This window comes from Stegodyphus dumicola, chromosome 6, assembly GCF_044657685.1.
Source record: "Stegodyphus dumicola isolate Sdum_Otavi_A_Nest chromosome 6, ASM4465768v1".
In the NCBI taxonomy this organism is placed as follows: domain Eukaryota; kingdom Metazoa; phylum Arthropoda; class Arachnida; order Araneae; family Eresidae; genus Stegodyphus; species Stegodyphus dumicola.
The window spans coordinates 230694932-230714315 of record NC_140773.1 but is presented as its reverse complement, the minus strand read 5'-3'; the positions used below and the strand labels follow the sequence as shown (position 1 = coordinate 230714315).

The following is a 19384-nucleotide window of genomic DNA, read 5'->3' as shown; positions in this document are numbered from 1 at the left end:
CGAGCATGCATCTAATATCACTATATGCAACAAAACAAAATTAGCATCACATATAGGACTTCACCATGTGATTCATAACACGTATTTAATGATAAGTTATTTAGGAGATACTCAAACCCTTGCAAAATAACTAGGAATTGCTTTTTTAAATGATATCGAGACATGAGGCTCGGCAGCTACTTGGAATCTCGCCAAACCTTTTAGAATCTGATTTAGAAAATACACATACGAACATTTTTAAATATTTTATTTACATACATACTTTCTTTGCACATACAAAGTTTTTCAAAATGTGTAACCATTATCCTTCGTAGTCTGGCAATATGCGGAATGTCTTGTGGTAAACTGTTCAAAATCTCTTTCATCACTGGAAGATACTAACTCGCACTTGTTAAGAGTTGACTTTTTTTCCCATTCCATGTAATCGGTGATCAGTTTTTGTGCCGACTGTTGTTTTATTAAATGCTTGTATATGTCTCTGTAGCCAAATATACAAGATCGAAGCTCCTTTTGGAATTTTGAAGTTCTTTCAGAACTAGCATCGATTGCAAGAAAATGACATTTTTATCGATAATCTCATCAATTATGTTCCACTTTGAAATTTTCATATACTGCACAAAAACATTTACACAAAAACAGGTTTGAGTGTATATAAAATTAATAACATCTTATTATTTTACAGAAACATATACATTCTTGCATCTTATGCTTTTTAAGACTAACTCGAATTCTCTTTCTATACGTGCAGTTAACAGTTAAGCTCCACTGGCATGAGAATAAAATACTTAGACCTTAAAGATTTTGTGGGAAAGAGGCAATTTAGAAAAGTTTTTATAAACAAGTTATAAAATTAAGCAGATTATTACAAATAATAAAATCATGAACTATATTTTTATATGTTTTTAATTAGAAGGAAAGTAATTGTTCTAATTTACATTAACTTTGTACTTTAGCTTTGCACATTTGCTTCATGTATACTTAGCCTACAAAGCTAACGTACATGTACAACTAGAAATAGGATGGTAAAAAGAGTATATTGATTTTAATTTTCAGACACTAGTAGTAACTTACCAGGTACCTAAGGTGGTTGTATTGATAGTACCATTATTATGTACTTATTTCTCTGAACTTTTGGGGGGTAATGAAACTAACCATATTTAGGTAATTATTGACATATTTCAATTATTATTTTTAGGAAATTGAAAAAACTATCAAAAAAGCAAGAAAAAAGTGCTCACTGCAAGAAGAAAAAGAGCAAAAAGACTCGAAAGCATAAATCTAAACATGCTTCAGATTCAGGTAGAGTTTTATAAAATTTCATTTTCACGTGTGCTTTATTAAATTGCATGCAAAAAACTACAGTATTCTAATAAGATGGATCAGTGATTTGTGAAAGAATGACATTGTATGTTTCCCATTATAGGATAACACGCACCAAATGCAAAACAACAGTATTCTAAATTGCACGCTTTCAAATTAATTGCCTTTTATTTTATGATACAGTCAAAAGTCTATAATCCGGACCTCAAAGCTATACGTTTACACATGCGCGTTTAATGTGCAACGGACAGTATAAACTAAGCTAAAATTATCTAATTATTTATTTCGGTCAATGTTGCAGATTGCGTTGTTCCTTAATCTTCTAATTGGATTCCGCTTATTATTTTTTGCAAACTGTTAGAGCAATTGTATAAAAGTAAGCTTGAACTTTCGATTATGTCAAAAAGAATTTCCGATTCTGGAGCTGCCAAAGGATCTACAAAGCGAAAGCATGTTTTGATGTCCATCAAACAAAAAAATGGAATTGCTGCAAAAAATGGATAAAGGCATATCCATTGTTTCTCTAACCATTCCAAAATCTGTTTATCAATTTCACGCTGCTCTGCGGGGGGAGGGACGTCGCGGCACGCAACGAACTGGAAGTTGATCTGTCAGCACTATCCTTATCTTCAGAGCAGATGTTTTTATTTTATTCAGCTTATAATTCCTTACTAAATGTAGTATTTAATCTCGATGTACTCTGTCTTTGATATGATTTAAATCAAATTCCTCATCATTATATATATCACGAATACACATCAAATAGCTTTCTGGATGCAGTTTTCTAATTTCGACTGTGTGTAATGTATGCTTTACGTATGCATACGTTGAAAGAAATGTTTAATAAAGAAAACAAATAGATATAAAGCTTTTTTTTTTTTTTTTTTTTTTGTAAATTTTGATACCTTTTAGATCATAATTGCTCATTTCATAAATTATGGTTTCATATTTTTAATTTTATAATTTCTGTATGCCATCTTACCAGATTTGAACTGATAATCTATAATCTGGAAAAACCTATAATCCGGAATCGCCAAAGTCCCTACGAGTCCAGATTAAAGACTTTTGACTATATAGCTTTGAAATATATTGCTTAAATTATACACTAAATTAAAAGAGTTAATTTGGGATGAAGAGAAAAGATATTAATATTTAATATTTATTGAACATGTAAATTTTACTTTTTTCCTTCACAATTTAGTTTTGAATTTTCCCTGCACTACTGGCTAAAAATTATATATGTGTATAATATCAGATATTAAATTCCACTTACCTACATATTAAAAAATTGTATGAGATTTTTGAAAATATCAACATTTTGTTCTCCACATAGCAATCGGTTTTGACAATTTATACAGACTTTTAAACATTTCAAGGAATAGATAAAACTGCTAAGTACCAGTGCTCTCTCTCTCTTTTTTTTTTTTTTTTTTTTCAAAACAGCTATTACTCAATAAGGTCTGCAACTGCACTGATTATATAACTTACTAGCGGGCAAGCCCGCTTACCATTGTCCGTGTGTATAAGAGTAGCGATTGTAATTTCGCCGGTATGCGAAAGTTGGACCGAACTACAAGTATACAGAGGTTATGATCGGGCTGCGCCGGCTTTGTTCACTTATGCATGGAGAAGTGACTGCATAAACGATACACATGCGTTAAAGCAAGAAAACACCCGGGAGCCAGCTCGTTCGCCGAGACCGAAAGTTGGATCGAACTACCAGCATTAAGAGATTTTGAGCAGGCTGCGCCCGCTTTTATCACATATGCATCCAGAAAACACTTTATACACTATACACATGCGGAAAATCACGAGAACACCCATGCAGCCAGCCCGCTCGCGGAATTTTTCCAGATAACCCATCAGCTGGAGTTAATAGTTTGATCAAGTTGGTCATCTTTTATTAATTTCCACAAGGTTGCTGTACTCAGAATTGAAGTTGAAAGAGAAGATTCTGTTGCAACATGGTGAAAACAAATTCAGAACTTTAGCAAAATTATGTTAATGTACCTGTTATTGATTGTAGGCTACTCACGGTGATAGTATGACTTTGGTCAACAATCATGCCAGTTCTGACACAAGGTGATTCTTATGATTTTGATCTAACTTTTCCTTTCCTTCATGATTTTTTGGCTTCTGAGGCATCTTTTAAATCGAAAAATGTAAGTCAATTTATAATTAATGCTCTATTCGGTTCATTTTAAATTAGAGAATTATTAGGAATTAGCGAAATACTTTAAATAAGTATTTCTCTAATTCCTAATAATTAAATAGGTATTAAATAGTACTTGACTTTCTCTGAACATTTCTGAAAGAGAATAAATTTAAGTATTATTTAAAACTTGTAACTGAGTTATTATAAAATGTAAGGGGAATAATTCTTTTAATTATACTTATCAGATTTTTTTTTTTTTTTTTTTTTTTTTTTACCCTTCATTTCAACAATACATTAAGTGAGCATCTCATAGCATTTGCTTTACAATACCTTTTAACAGATTGCTTTCCAATACGAACAATTCTTGCTTAAATAGTTTTATAACGTATTTGTCAACAGGATTTCAATCTATGTTTACAATTCAATATTAAGGTTATTATATATTTAGATTACATTTATAATCATTATAAATTAGATACATTTAATAATTAGATTTCTTCACAGTACTTTCACAGTTGTTTATAAGTGAATAAATTCTTCATTTCAAATGCATTTATAAATAATTTAATGAATATTTAAGTATTTTGTCAAAGGCAGATACATGCTTTTTGCAAGCACATGCATAAATACCCATACATATTTCCTATTTTTCATTACCGGCATGTGCAAATCTTTAATTTCTGTGCATTCACTATATTTTTCGTGTAAAGTAATTTACACTAATTTAGCATACACCCGAAAGTTTTACATAAAAAATATATATGAATATAATTTGAATGAAAATTATAAGTATTATTTTTAATACCCACTCAAAGGTCAGTTTTTCTTCAAAATTCTTCCACGATGGCATCTTTCTCTTTAGGCAGATAGCCCTTGCATGCGTTACTCTATTTAATCTGACCTATGTGCCTAATTACAAATATTTTAACGTACATAATTTTATATTTATAAAACGTGTAAGCCCAAAGTGATTATTTTTCAGATATATAAAACTAAAACGATGGGTTTAAAATGAGCAGCAGTAAAGCCTCTCCTCTAAAAAATTTTGAAAGGTACATGTTACAATAATATATGGATGTGAAAAAAAAATTTGTTTTATTTAAAACATTTTGACGTTTGGAAAATAAAATAAAAGTAGCGAATACTCTATCAAGGGTATCGAAAGACGTATACAATTTTAAATGTACCGTAAGGTATTTTTCATTCTTTAAGCATAACATTTTTCTTAAAATCTATATTTTTGTAGTGCAACAGCTTAGAATTTTATAAAACAAATTCATAATCAAAATCGCTGTTGTTAGTTATCGAAAAATAACCAAGATGTGATTTTTGCGTAAATGTCACTAAACTATACAAATTACTATTATCCATCCCACTATGAATGTTTCTTTCATGCGAAAGTGTCCCTTTTTCGATTTCTATAGAACTGTCGTGTGTCGAAATACTATCAGAATCTTGTCAAGCGAGCTTCTGAATGTAAACAAAGAACACCCCATCTGGTGACCCAAGCCTCAAAGCAGTGCTTCACTTTTAGTGCGGGTTGGCCCCTCCTCCCTTTCCTACCTCCATGGTACGGGGGGGGGGGGGGATCCAGGGCACGAGACTGTGTATCGGAAATTCTAAAGATATGGTCTTTTTATATTATTTTGATATATTGCTGTTGAATTGAATTTTATGATTTAAGTGTGAAGAACATATTTAATAAACAAAGGTAACACACAAAACATTTTTTAAAAAAGGCCCCTTTGGGTGTAATATAAATCTGAAAACTCAGATTTTTTTAGTATACTTTCTATATGGTCAGTAATGTAGCTCTTTAACTGCCTTTTTACTTCGAATACATCTCAAACATTGAGCATTGAAACATCATTGATTTTACACCTGCTGAATAATTTATATCCCTGATCAGCCTGGTGAATCATTATTTATTATTTTTACCTTTCATCAGGCATGGCTATCAATGTATGGCAGCCTGAGAAATGACTCACACAGTGATGGTGAGCATGGTTACCATTCATGTTGGCATTACACTTGGCAGTGGTTAGACTTCATCAACTCCAATGTGAAATGTTAGGTCTGTTGGCCAGGACAAATTTAACAGAAATTTCTCTTTTCATTTGTAAGAAATAGGCTCTGTAGAATACTGATAGGACAGAAGTAGTGCATTTAATATTGTTTGAATTAAGAATAACCGATTTGTTATTCACATAAGCCCAAGACTAGTGCAGAGGTGCTGAGTGTCAGAATTTAGGAAAAAATATTTAGCATTTAAAGAACCACCAAGCAATAAAACTAAGCCATGGCAAGATCTTTATTTCAGGAGGATGTGAATGAGGAGTGTCTTTGTTGGTGACCTGCTTAATGTCTTTCTTAATTACCTAGTGTCTTTCTTACTTAATTTCTTAGTGCCTTTCTTGATTAGGGTCTTAATGTGTCTTTCTTGCTTAGTGTTAGCTTAATGCCTTAATTGCTTAGTGCCTTTTATAGTATGGCAGATATCGCACCTCGTGTGCCTCTGTTGACCAAGTGTCATTGTCAGCTATGCCTACAATGGGTACATCATGGTCTTTCTAGGTTAGCACCTTAATTAGTCTTTCTTGCTTAGTGCCTTATTTGCTCAGTGTCCTAATTACTTAGTCTTTTTATGGTATGGGACTGCGCAGAAGACATCCCACTCGTTGATCAAGCGTCACTGTCAGCTATGTCTACGTGGGCTCACAAACATAGAGACTGGACCATGGAATAAGTGAAAGGTAGTTGCCTGGTCAGAAGAATCACGATTTCTCATTTATGCCGCTCCTTCCCTGTACAGCAGATCATATACTGGTTGCTTGCTGGTGGTGGAATGTGTGGGTTGTTCTCATGGGTGGCTTTGGGACCCTTGGTTGTAGTTGAACAAACCACGAAAGCTGCAGATCAGTTGCACCCATATATGGCGTCTGTCTTCCCAACTGAAAAAGAAATCCATGTCACAAAGCTTGATTTGTGCTGGAGTGATTCGAAGAGCATAAGGATGAATTCCAATTAATGTCCTGGCCACCTAACTCGCTGGATCTTAACCCGATAGAGCACATTTGGGATGTGATGGAGCGGCAGCTCTGCATTCAAAGCAATATCCTATGCATGTTATAAAATACTAATTAAAACTTATTGAAAATACCTGTAGTTCTAGTCAATATATGCGTTGATTTCAGTGCTATATAAGTGGTTAGTGACCTTATTTTTAAATGAAGAATTTTTGTAATTTAAGAAAAAAGATCAACAGATTTCCATCTCATTTGAGGGGGATTTTCTCTGATCGTAGTTCTGTGATCTTTTTTAAATTAAATATCCCTTCTTCCAGATATTTATATAGAATTTAGCTCAAAAATCTAAAAGAAATACAACAATTTTTTATTATAAAATAATTCTAGTTAATTACATAACTATAACAATCACTTATTATCATATAATTATTCTAATTATAAAGAAATTTTTTTCATTGTATATTAAGGAACATAAATTTTAGCTCAAAATTTTAAAAAATACATAATTATTTATTATAAAATTATTATAGTAGAATTCATTGTAATGATAGTATAATAATGGAAAATCATACAAAAAAATAGAATAATTATTCATTACACTTTATCATAAAATTAATGTATATGTAGCACAATTAAATTTTAAAAACATTTCGTATTTTTTCCAATCTGTAAATAAATGCACAAAATTAAACACATTGTAATCAAACAGTTAATTACAAATGATGGTTAGCATATCGTATTGGATTACTTGCAGGAAAAATCAACAGGGAAAAAATCCCTACCACATGATTATTGTGCATCCTCCCTATTACCTAAATAAATCGGCTCGAATAGCGCATGTGTGTTTATGCTCCTGGTCGAAGTTAAACTATATCTACATTATCCACCATTAACATCAAAGTTTTCAACATATAAACACATAATTTTGCATATTAAAATATTTCATGAATGGCTGGTTATAAACCCTTATCTCCTGTATATAGAATGAATTATATGGAATAGGTCTTCAACACAGCATCAACAGTTTTGAAATTACATGATACTTCTTAGTGAAAATAACAAAATTTAATTTTTTTATACTGGCTCCTTGGATTCAGGGATTTTCAGTCTTCTTTATCTTCATTTCTGCACTGTACACTATAGATAAAATATCGAGTTTATTTTCAAAACTAAATTACTTTTTCACTTTTAAATGTATGTGACAGTTTTTCATAAAAAATTTTTAATTATTTGCTATCTCATTATCACTGCAGAAAATTACTACTTTCTGTACCTTGCTTCCTGAAGCTGCGCTCCATTGCCTACCACTTTGCTATAAAGTAACTGAATGAGCAAAAAGATATTCACGTGTCTCCTTGGTTAGGATCCTTTTATCATCTGTATCACCTAAAAAACTTTATAAATTGTTCTTATCAATTATACAGTTACTTATTATTTGCCAATTTTGAATGAACTTTCTCACTTTGAAATGTTTCAAAAAGTTGTGCTTCTTTTTGGGGAGAGGGTATCCTTTTAAACCTGTTAATGAAATAAGTTTGTAAGGTTTATTCAAGTTTTGGACTCTCATATTAGCCCACTGCACAGCTTCACTGTATATGCTCAACTTTGTATAAGGCATGAATAAGTTCCCAAAGAAACTGAACAAATTCACAACCCAGTTTACAGATTGGACTTAATAATCCCAAAGACACCTCACAGAGTGTGGGGCTGTTGCAAATTGACATCTAATAAATAGAGTGTCAGAGCTAAGTAGAAACCAGCAGGGTTCATAGCAGACCTTATAAGTGCTTATAAGTCCTTATATTTGAAAATAAAATATAAAGGCTCTTATAGGTGTTTACTTTTTCTTTAAAGCCCTTATTTTTTTGTTAGTTTTTGCTTTTAGTGCTTTTTTTTAATGAACGCGCTATTTTTCTCCGTACCAAAGCTGAAACTAAATGAGCAACTTTTCTTCCTAATATGGAATGTCAGATGGTGAATCATACTCCCGGAAATAGCTTTTCCCCTTTCTCTGCATTAACATAACCTTTAGTGTGCACGAAGAGTAGACAGGTGTCCGTCGTTCTATTGGTCAATGAAATGCGAAAGCAGTAGAAAATTCCAGTACATTCGGCATTCTTTCCTCCCACCCAAATACTACACACGTCTGAATTTCTATCAAGATCTTAATAATTTGCATTCTCGTTCCGCTTGGTCAGTTCATATTCGTGTTTATTATGATCGTTATGCTTATATTATGAGCATATGTATGAATGTTTATAATAACATAGTTGCAGTAACTACTGAAGTATAGTAAACTTTCAAAAATGGTTTTGTTTTAACACAGATTAACTTTCTAAGGAATAATATTCGGAATGGCTTAAATAAAGGGAAAGTAATCGAATAGTCAAAATAATATTTTTTTTTTTTTTTTTTTTTTTTTTTTTTTTGGCCAATACATTATACAGTACGAAGACTGGGAGGTTCTCCCCTTTCTCTGCAAAATCTCGAATGTTGAAACTATTATAGTTCGCTGCAAAACAACCAACGGAACTTTTTTTTTTTTGTCACTTTCCAATCTGGATTGAATAGGACTAAAAGTTCTGCGGTCTATCAACCCAAGCGAAGAATGATTCTATTCCGGAAATTTAACGTGGTCTGTTGAAAATTAGAATGAAAAACACCCCAGTTATTTAGTTCTTTATTCTCCCAATACCAGCAGCTGTTGATTCCAATTGTGTAATATCACGTAGGGAAGAATTACGGCGAACATATTGTGCAATAACGTTTGCGATATTTTGCAGAGATAATTAATTTTGATGTTCTGTCCGAGATTTGTTTATGAACACATAAAAGAGTTTTACTGTGCTTGCTAAGCAGAATATTTTTCAGTTCCATTGGTTTATTTTTATATGATGCGCATATCGAAATGTCAAAAGCATTTATATAGGGGAAAAATTTAAAGAGTGGCTACAGTCTACCCGCCACTCCTCTTTTTCAAGTTACGCTCGACTGTCCGAATATTCGCCAATTTCCAAGTATGCAGGTTAGTTAAGCTTTTACTTAACTGTTAAAGGATGACTGCCTGAAGCAAATTTCTGTCTTCCGATTTCAGAAATGTTCCTTTTTTTTACTTAAATTACTTTGCTTGCAATATCTGTTAAGGGAAAACTGATATACAATGAAAATTTAGAAAATGTTCAGAATTTAGATTTAAATTATTTAATTATCAATATGAGTGGAAACATAAATTGTATTTATTATTAGTTTCCAAGTGAATACAATAAATATGCCTTATTTATTTTCTCTATTTTGAACTGAAATTTCATCATTAAATCTTGTAATATAGTTTAGTTCTGCAAAGTTTTTTTTTCCTCTCATTGTAAACTAGTTCTGTAAATTGAACTGTTATTTAAAATTTAAAAAAAGTATTCTCTCTTAATAAATTCTGCATTTCTCATATTTTAAATTAGTAGTCTAATTTTTAAGGTTATGCAGTTGTGTATAATGTAATTAGACAGGTGCTTATTTTTTTTCTTAAAATGTGCTTATAGGTGCTTATTTTTTAACTAAAATGTGGCTATGAACCCTGACCAGACTGTGTATTTTATACCTGTACCTATATGGAATGAGCTGAGACTTCATTCATTATGAATACATAAAAGATAATATGCAAATGATAAATATTCAGGATTATAGAATATTTTTTATGTTTAACAAGGAAGAAAAAAATAATAACAAATAAAAGTGAAAAAGGTCTATCCAAATAACAATCAGAATCCCTGGGACTGAAATCACACCATGCAATCAAATCACAACAATTGTTAACACTAATTTGGAAATTATTTTTCATTCTGGAAATATCCTAAATAAGACAGTTTTGTGCATATGTGAAAAAACTTTATTTTCAAAAATAAATTATAGCTTTTTTGAACTGCTTTGAAACTTAGAGTGTAAATAAAGATCAACAGTTGATGACAGTTTGATGATCCAAAACACAAAATTTTATCATCAACAGAAAGTAATTAAATTTCTAGGGTAGTTCATTTAATTTGCATTTCTTGCAATCCTAGTATTTGCTGCTCAATTATTTCCTTTAAAATGTCTTTCCAGTCTCCCTGAAAATATCTATAAATCCTTGCAGTTTCATGTTAAATAACTAGATTATCTATACTCATTATTTAAACATAAAGAAAACTCTGTATATGAGAACTGTTTCATTTCTCTAATAAAAACTGCTTATCAAATATAAAAGTCCTTATTTTTCATTAATGAATTGTTAATCTTTCAGTTTGAAATTTTCTAAATATTATCTGCATATATAGTTATGTGGCACTTTTGTAGCAATAAGTTCTGTTTTGAAAAACTACATAATTTTAATTTCATTGAAAATTCCTTGCAGATCTACATAGTAAATTTGAAACTTCAGGAAGTGAAAGTATGGATGAAAAAGACAATTCAAATGCTATATCTGACAGGCATCAGAAGAAGAATTTCAAGCAGGAGGAGATCAAATCAAAAAGCAGTTGTGATATTTCTGAAAGAAGTCGTGTGAAAGATGAATCTAAGAAATCAGATAGTAATCATCAAAAGCATTCTAAATATACAGAAAGTTCTGAAAAGAAGGAAGAGAGAAAAGAGGAGAATAAAAAACATTCAACTGAACACTCCTCAGATAAGCATTCTGAAAGATCTAATAAAGCACACAAATCTCATGATGATGAAACAGTTCAAATAAAGAAAAAGAAATTAAAAAGTTCATCAAGCAGTTCAGAAGATGAAAGTAGCAAAACTAAAAAAGAAAAATACTCAAAAAAAAAGGAAGATAGCACAGAGAATATAAAAAGAAAGTATGAAAAAACATCCAATCCTGAAAGTTCAAAACAAATGAAAAAGGATCCCTTAGATTCAGAGATGAACAGTATTCAATCAAGTCAAGGAAGCGAGACTAGCAAACAGCTCGAACATCCCGATGGATTTAGTCATTTATGTCCTCAAGCTGTAATTAATGCTAATTATGAGAAAACTAAAGAAGAATACCAAGGTGATGTGCATGACCAATTTCGTCATGAAAATAGAGACAGACGGTCTCCGTCAATAAAACAGAAGTACAATCAATAGTATATATTAAAAAATTGATTATTCACCTGATTAACTGAAGCTTGACAAAAACAAATGCTGTATATATCAAAATTTTAACTACCTCTATGAGATTCACATTTTACATATTTTCAATCCTCATTTATTGAAAATTGAAAGGTGAACATTATGTACACATCATATACATCATATTAAGATTACAGCTTAGATAATATATTTCCTTGCAGCTCTTAGATAATATATTTAAGTTATTCTTGATCATACAGTTTCATATTATCTAAGCTGTTTCACATTATGAAATTGCAGTTAAATGTTTACTATAAAACAACCTACATATACATGTAAACCTTTTGTAATCATCATTCATCTCTGAAAGTAATTAGATTTTTCAATATAGAGAAGTGAATGAGGATGTTGCTTTAAGTTAGGGCTCTTGTATTAAATTTTGTTCCAATATTCATTTGTTAATATTATGTTCTTGTAAAATATACTTCCTTATCATTACCTCTGTATTCTAAAGAATTCCGCAGCAATAAATCTGTAGAAAGTATATAATAAAATCATTATATATTCTAAGAAAACTTTGTATATAATATTTGAGCTTTTTAATGTACAAAATATCTAGTCTTTGGCCCCTTTTTTATTAGTATTACATTACATTAAGCTGTTGGGAGTACTTACTATCATCCAGGCAATCTGTCAATTCACTTTTTAAATTAATATTTCACAGTACTTAATCTATGCAGCTTAAAAGGAATACATATGCTTCTTAATAATTTATACCTTCATTTTACAGTAAACCCTTATTAATACAAACTGTAGTATGTATAACTGTCTATGAAGTCACCTGCTTAATACAAAAAATATGTCTTTCTTTGCAGCAGCTGAAAGAAAATTTTTCAGAATGTATTCTTGAGAAATATAAAAGTTTAGCTTTAGAATAAATATATTATATAAATTTGAGCAGAAATGAAAAAAAATATTAATCAACTCAATAAAAAATCTGATTTTTCAAAAATATGTGTTCACTGTAGAAATTAAAGAAGTGTTAGAGATGGCTAATGTTCAAAATGAAATGCAGCTACCTAAAATTAAATGAAAAATTTTCTGATTTTCAGTTTCTAATTGACAAAAAATTAATGTTATTGGATTTATGTAGTATAAAGGCAACAGCTTAACTTCTAACTTAAAGGCAACAACATAGCACTCAAATATCCAATTGACATAAACACTGCAAAAATTCAGTCAGAAATATTTACTTTTACAAACCTGTTTCTATAATTCTAGACACTAGAACAGATATAAGCTTTACCATTTAAAAATAACTCATGAATGTAATTAAGTTCAATTATACCCGAACTTGCAAGCAGTATTAAGAATATTTTTACGTGGCCAGATAATGTTTCTAGTAGGGAAAGGAGATTCATCAAACTTAAAATAATAAAAAAAAAAAAAAAAAATATCTCTTGATCAAGAAAAACTTTTAAACACAGCCATTTTATGAACACATTTTCAAGCATCGCCACTCCGTTTCAATATGGCTATTCAATAAACATAGCTATTCTATTTCAAATATTGCCATTCTGTGGAGCTTTGAAATTAACTGAACAAGTTGATTTTAAGCAAATTATTGATGATTTTTCTTCATTAAACACAAGAAAAATTAAATTATCAAAAATGCTTGAAAAAATAAAGGTGATGCTTTGTACACTAACTGCATTACTATATGTACTATTTTCGATGTTATTTGCCATTTATTGGGAAGGAATTTTTTTAAGCTTTTCATTTCAAAACTAAATTATTGTGTCATTTTTCTGAAATTTTTTAAAAAGCTAATTAAATGAAAAATCTGATTTTCAGTTTCTAATTGACAAAAAAATAATGTTACTGGATTTATGTAGTATAAAGGCAACAGCTTAACTTCTAACTTAAAGGCAACAACATAGCACTCAAATATCCAATATATAACTGATAGCATTAATTATAATAATAAAATTAATTAATTAATTATTACTAGTAGGCAATGGCCAAAGCAATATATATAAGTTTTGTGTACTAAAAAACTGAAAATAAACTATTAATTTAATGTACTGTATACAAAGTTGCTAGCTGCAAGCAAAGTTCTACGAGGGTAAGGTAAAACGTTCTCGGCCTGACCAAGAGATGGCGCTCCAATCAGCAAAAATTTAAGTTTCCTGCCTGGGTGCATTTGTCATTAGTTCGTATGACAAGTTTCAACTTAATCTCTCAAGTAGTTTGTTTACATGAATTTTTGCAGTAGACGTCTTACGTGTTATTTGTTAAAATGGATAAACTTGAATACTGTGCAGTCGTAAAAGACTTAAGCTCTAAGGAAATCCATCCGAAGTTTGCTGGGACTCTGCTCCTTCCATGTCAACCGTTCAAAAGTGGGCAGCTGAATTTAAACGTGGTCACGTATCCCTCGAAGATGACTCATGTGGAGGACGACCAAAAACTGCAACCACACCGAAGATCATCAAAAAAGTGCATGATATTGTGTTGAACGATAGGCGAGTGTAGGTGTGGGGATATCGGAAGAAAGGGTGCGAAACATCTTGCATAAAGAATTTGGATGTGAAAGCTCTGTGCAAGTTGGGTGCCGCATTTGCTGAATATTGATCAAAAGTTAAATGCGCAAATGATTTTCGCAGCAAGGAAAGATTCAACAGGGATCCTACCGATTTTGTGTGCCGATTTGTCACTATGGAAGAGACATGGGTTCATCACTAATGCCAGATACGAAACAACAGCCCAAGCAGTGGATGGAAGCAGGAGATTCAGTGCAAAAGAAAGCAAAGTGAATCACATGTGCTGGAAAGTCTGTTTTGGGATGCGAAAGGATCCTATTGATTGATTACCTTACAAAAGGGAAAACAATTACAGGCAATATTACTCCAACCTTCTTGACTAGCTGGATGCCAAAATTCGTGAGAAAAAGCGTGGCTTGAAGAAGAAAAAAAAATCACATTTCACCAGGACAATGCAACTGCATAAGGGTGCGTTGGCAATGGGAAAACTGCAGGATTTGGGGTACAATTTACTAGGCCATCCTCCCCCGTATTCTCCTGATTTGGCATCCTCAGACTTCCGAAACTTGAAATAGTTTGTTTCTGGGAAGCACTTTGCATCCAATAAAGAAGTCGAGAGGGTAGTAGATTAATATTTTCACAACCTTCTAGACTCTCACTTCCGAGAAGGAATACTAATGTTGGAGAAATGTTGGACCAAGTGTGTTGAAGTCAGGAGAGATTATGTAGAAAAATAAAATCATTTTTTAACTGAAAGTTGCAGTCTTTCATTATCAGGCTCAGAACTTTTCACCTTACCATCGTATGTACACCTGAAAAAAAAACTGCATGAAAAACATTTCAATATGAATGAAATCAGTTCATTTTTTCCAAGCAACAAACAATTTATAATTTTTTTGTTGATAAAGCAGGAAACAAAAACTTTTGACTCATCAGGTTAATACAGATGTATATGGCATCATAATTTAAATTTCATGCAATATATCTACTTTTTCTCAATATCAATAAAAGAATTAGCATGGCAATAACATACTGTGTCAATTATCTTAATCTGAAACAAAAAAGTTGCCAACGACAAAAGATTTTCGATAGACAGTGACGCCACATGAAACCGTGTGCTTTTCTTCAATGTCAGAACATGACCTTATATAATAATATATTTAATGTTTGGCAAACCTATTTTTGTTTCATATTTTGTAAAGCTTACAAAATTTTTATTAACAAACTTTACGATCTGAAAGTTAGCAGTAGCAACACCTTTTGAAATAAAGCAGATTTTTTATCTCCAGCGTGCAAGATTGTTGCCACTCGGAAAAATTAGGGTGAAAATTAGTATTTTCAGTTTTTAATCAATATCTCGCAAAATTTTGGAATCCAGAGGTACTGCATTACACACAAGACTGTGCACTGATATCTTTGACTCAGGTTGAAAAAAATGTAGGCATGGTTCTGTACGAGACTAAGCTTTTTGAAACAAAAGTGGAGTGAGTAAGTAGAAAAATTATCTCCTAGAGTTTGTACACATTTTCTGAATCCATCTCCTTAAAGGAATCTTGAAAAATCTGGGGTTGTACTGCTGGAAGGATCAATGAAAAATGAAGATTATAATTGCCTCCTAGAATTTTAAAAGTTTGTAAAGGTAGAGGCGGGTATGTGTGCTAGTGCTTAATTCATACTGCTGGAGGACTTTATCAAAGGCCAATCCAACTGATCTATCTTTTCTAAATTGAAAGTGTAATATTGCATTTATTTAAAGTGCATTGTGTGTAATATTTGTTTATGCACATCAAAATTATACTAATTTATATTTACTTCAACATTCATTATTGATGTGTAAAATTGATAAATCTTAACAGAGTACAGGTGAGATGTGCTGCAACTTTTCATCGTAACAGGGTGCTGTGGCTCTGAAAGAGAATATTCTATATGTGTACATTATGTAACAGTTGTTGCATTGTTGCTGTGTTACTGTAATGTATCTTTGAAGTCTTTCATTAAAATATGAAAAGGCAATGTAGTCGCTAAACTTAGTCTTACCCAAATCAAGATCATTATTAATAACCATCAGCGATAAGTCATCCAGCCTGAAGTTGCATTTTGAGTTAGACAGTAAACAGTAAATATTTACTTTTGAAGTAGACTACTTTGGAAACAAAGTGGCATAACTCAAAAACCAGCAGTTTAGGGGGAAAAAAAAAATCCAAAATTTAACCAAAGTTTAGCTAAATATGAAAGCTATTAACTAATAAGTGACACCTTTTCTATTAATGATACAACATAAAAAATATACCACATTTTTTTTTATTGTGACATAAGCGAACCAATCGCATTTTTTGAGCTATGTTGGTTTTCTTCGAAATTCGCGAGTTAGACAGTTAATAAATATTAGATTAATAACGAAAAAGCCGATAGTTTGCCATTTTGAGAATTATTAGACAATGAATAGTTCTGAGAGAGTTAATAGTTAGAAAATTAATAGTTAATTAATTAATTACTAGATAATAAATAATTTCAAATTTTAAAAATGGTATAATTTGAGTAACAAAACTGATTGCTTTTTTTGTGTGTGTGTTTATATTGCTTTCATTGTTATTGTTTACATTTTATATATACCCAACAAACAAGAACAACTAAATTCTCTTACCTGTAGAGCACTGAGACAGTCATGTCACTGATCTCTACAATCTATCTCCAAAGCTGAACCTGAGATTCAGCATTCCGTAGAATGAAAATGAAGACAAGCTCATGGATATGATGGAATTCTTGCTATTACAAACGTCATAAGGTGACACAGTGACAGAATTTCTGAAGTGAAGAACTGTAAAGTGACGTATCTAATGCACCGATAACTGATCAAGAAAATTTAAGTACCTATTAAAACCTGACTTATATCATTAAAAATTGCTTGGGGATTACCTTTCACTAACTGATGACTGCTAATAAGACCTATGGTCTTCAGTGGCTCAGTGGGCACAGCTTGTTTCCAGTTTCCATGGCGACATTTTGGCAAGGCAGTTTTCTATAAAATGTATGAAATACTGAGGAAGGAAAAAAATACGATATGAAAAATTAAATTTATAAATTAAACTATCAGCTTGCACAGCCAGCTGATTAGAGTTAGTTAATAAATGATTAATTTTTAACTGTCAGTTCAGTAATAGTTTAATCAGTAAACTGTAATTTTGAGAATCATTAGACAAAGAATAGTTTTGAAGCAGTTCATAGTTAGACAAATTTTAATCACTAGACAATAAATAGTTTTTAGTTTTGAGAATGATTAGACAGTGAATAATTTTGAACAGTCGGCTGTTACAGAATTAACAGTTTGAAAACAGTAGTTTAATAATACTTAATAAACATTTAAAAATTACAATTACACAATTAGTAGTTTAATTAAGTAGACAGTTAATCATTACGAAATAGCACTCACCATTTTAAGGATCAATAGTTTTGACACAAACTATTAATAAAATTAAACACAAATAGTAATTAATACTATTGAAAATAGTTATACAAATAATAATTAATACTTTTATAATAATTAATGGCTAGACACTAAAAGCTAAAAGGGTTAGCAATTTTGCAGTAGGAGTATAGTACATGTTACAGAACGACCATCATGCACCCTATCATCCAACTCTTGAATTAAACGCAAATTAGAAATGAAGCACATAATATTTGAGCCACTATCAGAACTGCAAATTTATATTGAAAAATAGAATAGCTTAATAAAAATAATATAGTCGAGAAGAAGTAAGGTGATCCATATTTCATATTTCATATTTAATTGTTATAGAATAAAATACTTTTGTGCGCAAAAAAAAATTAAATGCTTTAAAATATTTTACTTCATTCCAGGACTTTTCAAAGCATGATTAGAATGCATTATCACATTAAAGAGCGTGTACAATGAGATGCAATATTCACTATAGCTCACTGGGTACTTACATATTAATGCAACCACCTTGGCGCAATTTGGCATTTTTTTACAGATAAGGTAAAAGTTACTACTTACTGGGTGAAAATTATGGCGGTTTCTGCGACTTGCTATAACTCTTGGTATTTATCGTAAGTCGGCAAACATTATCAACATATGAAAAAAAGCACTCTTTAGCAATTTAAAATGCAGATTTTAATTATAAATAATAATTACACAATATATTAAACAATAAAATATATTCTTCTCTAAATATTTCTGTCATTTTTTTGCTCTATTCTTCTTCCCAAGTATACAGCGATCTGTTTTCACTTCATCAGATATTTGGCAACAACGACTCTACCAAAAGCATCTCGTCGTCGCACCCTTTAGAAATTTTGTATTGCTGCCGAAATTTTGCTACAGTTCCTACCCCCCCCTTTTTGGCAAAATCCGCAAACTCATATTTTAAAGTAAAGGATACATATCATGGATTTGTTTATAAAAGCCACTGGGACTTGGAATACTACAAAAAGAACGCACACGAAAATGGTGACATTGCTTGACTTGGATTGTCAGCAGCATGGTTGCATTGTATTGGGCTGTCAGCCGAGCCACAGTCTGGCGCCGATTTTGCTTCACCAAGAGGGATAGTCTCCGACGTCATTTTTCATTGATGACGCGTGGACATCCAACAGATTGGTGTCTACTGTTGGTTTCACAGTCATTTATCCACTTTACATAAATAATAACAACGGCACATCGTAAACAACCTACCAGTCATGCAGTTTCGGAGGTAATCGTTCCGAGTCTTCCAGCCATTACAATCTGCCCTCTATATCAAATTCGCTTAGGTCAGCAAACTATATGACTATATTCGCTTAGGTCAACAGACTTTTTTCATCACTCCCAAAGTGCAAGAATAATCCCTTCTCCAAACAGCAGTTAAATACCATTCCCACTTAATCACTTGCCCTCCACATCATCCAGACACAATTCCCACTTAATCACTTGCCCTCCACATCATCCAGACACAATTCCCACTTAATCCTTGCCCTCTACGACATCCAGACAAGTTCGTTGAGTAATGTGAGGATGGTCAGAATGTTTTGGCTCGTCATTGTATAATGATTTGGTAAAAAAATACTTATCGAGCTCAAGCTGGCGATTTTGGAGAATTTTTTTTAAAAAATCACCAAACTATCAATATTTATTTCACTCTGCAAACATCATCAATACATCAAAATAAAACAAATTTCAGCAACTTAAAATACAAACTTTAACTATCCAACAAGGATTATGATGCATGAAAAAATAAAGACACTTACCTTTTTCGAGA

At 31.5% G+C, this 19384-nt stretch overlaps 1 protein-coding gene across 1 annotated transcript in view; it reads left to right on the top strand.

Annotated features, from left to right (window-relative positions):
- Nucleotides 1–12161, top strand: part of LOC118187096 (uncharacterized) — a 57941-nt gene extending 45780 nt beyond the window's left edge. Inside the window, exons 9-10 of the mRNA XM_085819640.1 lie at nt 1196–1299; nt 10883–12161. Of these exons, the coding sequence (XP_085675766.1) occupies nt 1196–1299; nt 10883–11601 (823 nt within the window). The 3' untranslated portion in view covers nt 11602–12161. The remainder of the gene's footprint in view (nt 1–1195; nt 1300–10882) is intronic.
- Nucleotides 12162–19384: the final 7223 nt, after the last annotated feature.